General features: G+C 64.7%; 2 protein-coding genes across 2 annotated transcripts in view; one reads left to right on the top strand and one right to left on the bottom strand.

The window, feature by feature from the left end:
* Positions 1–8: 8 nt before the first annotated feature.
* On the top strand, positions 9–941 carry MNEG_6547 (hypothetical protein; the record flags this gene model as incomplete). Its single annotated transcript, XM_014044983.1, has 1 exon — positions 9–941. A coding segment is annotated over one exon (933 nt), but the record flags the coding sequence as incomplete, so codon positions are not given.
* Positions 942–1,988: 1,047 nt separating this feature from the next.
* The window catches only part of MNEG_6546 (hypothetical protein), a gene marked incomplete at both ends in the record, with an annotated part of 888 nt that continues 494 nt past the window's right edge, over positions 1,989–2,382 (bottom strand). The window contains 2 exons of the mRNA XM_014044982.1: positions 1,989–2,174; positions 2,342–2,375. Coding sequence (XP_013900436.1) covers positions 1,989–2,174; positions 2,342–2,375 — 220 coding nt within the window. The remainder of the gene's footprint in view (positions 2,175–2,341; positions 2,376–2,382) is intronic.

The following is a 2,382-nucleotide window of genomic DNA, read 5'->3' as shown; positions in this document are numbered from 1 at the left end:
AATGCGAGCACCAGGGCGAGGGGGAGGAGGAGGTGGTTGTGGCGGCGGAGCAGGAGGGACAGGATGGGAGGCAGGAGGTCCCCAGCAGCGCGGACGGCACCCCGGCGCCCGACGCCGCCGAGCCCAGCGGCAGCCGCGGCAGCAACACGCCGCCGGCCTCGGCGGCTGCCAGCCTCCAGGAGGCGGATGCTCCTGCGGCCGGCAGCCGGCCGCCCGCGCACGCCGGGGCCCACGCGGGGAACAGCAGCGGCGGTGGGAGCGATGACGGGCAGGAGGAGGAAACCACCAGCCCACGCAGCCGCGAGAGAGGCAGGCGGCGGGCCGCGGGCGACAGCCAGGCGTTTGGCGTGCGCCGGTCGAGCCGCAGGCGGGCAGCAGCGCCAGCGTCAGCGGCCGTGGGGGCGGTGGGCGCAGTGTCAGGCGAGCCAAGCGAGGCTGCCCGGGATATAGGTGCGCCCCAGGAGCAGCCAAACGGGCTGCAGCAGGAGCCCACACAGCAGCCGCAGCAGCAGCAGCAGCAGCAGCAACAGCAGGAAGGGGAGCAGCAGCCCCTCAAAACAGATCGGCAGCGGCCGCCGCGCCGCGCGCCGTGCGCAGGCGCTGTCGGCGGCGCGGCCCAGGGCCCGGACATGCGCCTGCTGGACTGCGGTCCCACCCTTGTGCTCTTCGACCCGGACCCAGAAAAGACGCGCCACCCGCACACGTGGCGCAGCATCGGCGCCCCCCTGCCCTGCAGCGTCCGCTGGGGCGGCGTCGGGCCGGTCGGGGCCGCAGACGTGTCTCTGATGCAGGCGCTGGCGATGGCACCACGCAACGGTAGCCTGTTCTTTCGAAAGCTGGACCTCGCGCCGGCTGAGGTGGAGCGGGCGCTGCTGCCGCGGCTGGAGCGGCTGTGGGCGGGCGCGCCGCTGCCGGAGCGCCCGCGGCGGGACGCGAGGTGATGGCTGTGTTGGCTGGGTGGCTCTGCGGCGCTGCGCGTAGCTTGGTCATGCCATGGTGGTGTTTTTGTCAGGGGGGCGGCTGTGGAATGCGTGGCACCAAAGCGTGCATGGTGCCTGTATACCATGTGATCAATCCAAGAATGCATTCCCTTTCGCTTGCTGACACATAACCGACCGTTTGACGCAGTCCTCTGTTGCTTGGGCTTATGCAGCCCTGTGACTGCGTTATCGTTTTCAGCCGCAGTTGGGATTGTTCTGTGACCTCCGCTCACTCTCCTGGATCTTTGAGGATTTTTGCCCTGCGGTTGGATTGTCTTGTGCAGCATCTCCTTTGTTGATGCAAACTTGTGTATCAGTTGACTGCTGCTGCTGCTGTGGTGCTTGCTGGTGCGGGTGCCCTTTCACTTGGTATGCGTGCATCGAATCCCCCAGCCAGTAACAGGTCAGCGCAGCTGTCTTTCCTTTGAGGCGGCCAACAATGCAATTTTCGAGGCGGCCTGTTGCCGAAGCCAGATCTTGCTGCGGCTGTTGTAATGTGGGCTTCCTGTCTGTGACCCACAGCTGGGAGGAGATCCAACGCACAGGGTTGTGATGGCATAATGCACATTACACTGCGCAAAAGCAAAACTGCTTGTGCCTGCGGCGACCGTGTAAAGCAGCCACGCGACGGCTGCCCAACGGGTGAAGATCGCTGCAGTAGGAAGTGGCCTGAAGTGTCAGCTGTTGTTAAATCCATCCAGTACAGGGCAGATACTGTACCTCAAAACCTGACACTGGCAAACACGAGGATCAGTCTTGTCTGGCGGGGCTATTAGAGCAAGTAAACACGCGAGGGGCATGGTGGACGCATGCCCCAGCTGCATAGGGTGTGCGGTACTTGGAGCCCGCCATGCCGGCCACATGCCGCGATGGCCAATAGCCATGGCATCCACGGCCCCGGCAGGCCAAACGCGTGAGTGCATGGAAGCATGGGCAGCAAAGTCGGCCACCGCGTGAGGTGGCGAGAGGCGGCGCCTAGCCCGGCTAGGCGCCGGGCAACAAGATCGCCTATGGGCCATAGGCGATCTTGTTGGTGCCGGGCACCACGCCCGTGATGCTGCGGGACGCGTCGAAGCAGACATCGCGCGTCTCCCCCTCAAAGAACTGCCTGAACTGCTGCGCAGTGCACTGGTTCAGGCCGTGAAGGAGCTCGTGGCCGCAGGGGTGATACGGGGCTTTGGCATCATTGGCAGCCTGCGGTGGTTGGGATGTGGCATGTGGGCGAAGGTTCAAGTCACTGCTTAGACTCTAAGCAGTGACGGATGTCGTACCAAGCTATTGCGCGCCTGTTATCGTTGACATTTGGAGGCCCTCAAACCCAAAACATATTCGCGTTGATGGATTGTATGCAGCTGCCCCACCTGCTGGCAGGCCCCCAGGGCAATGTTGGCGCATCTTGGGG

This window comes from Monoraphidium neglectum, assembly GCF_000611645.1.
Source record: "Monoraphidium neglectum strain SAG 48.87 unplaced genomic scaffold scaffold01072, whole genome shotgun sequence".
Taxonomy (NCBI): domain Eukaryota; kingdom Viridiplantae; phylum Chlorophyta; class Chlorophyceae; order Sphaeropleales; family Selenastraceae; genus Monoraphidium; species Monoraphidium neglectum.
This window is presented reverse-complemented; position numbering and strand designations above follow the sequence as displayed.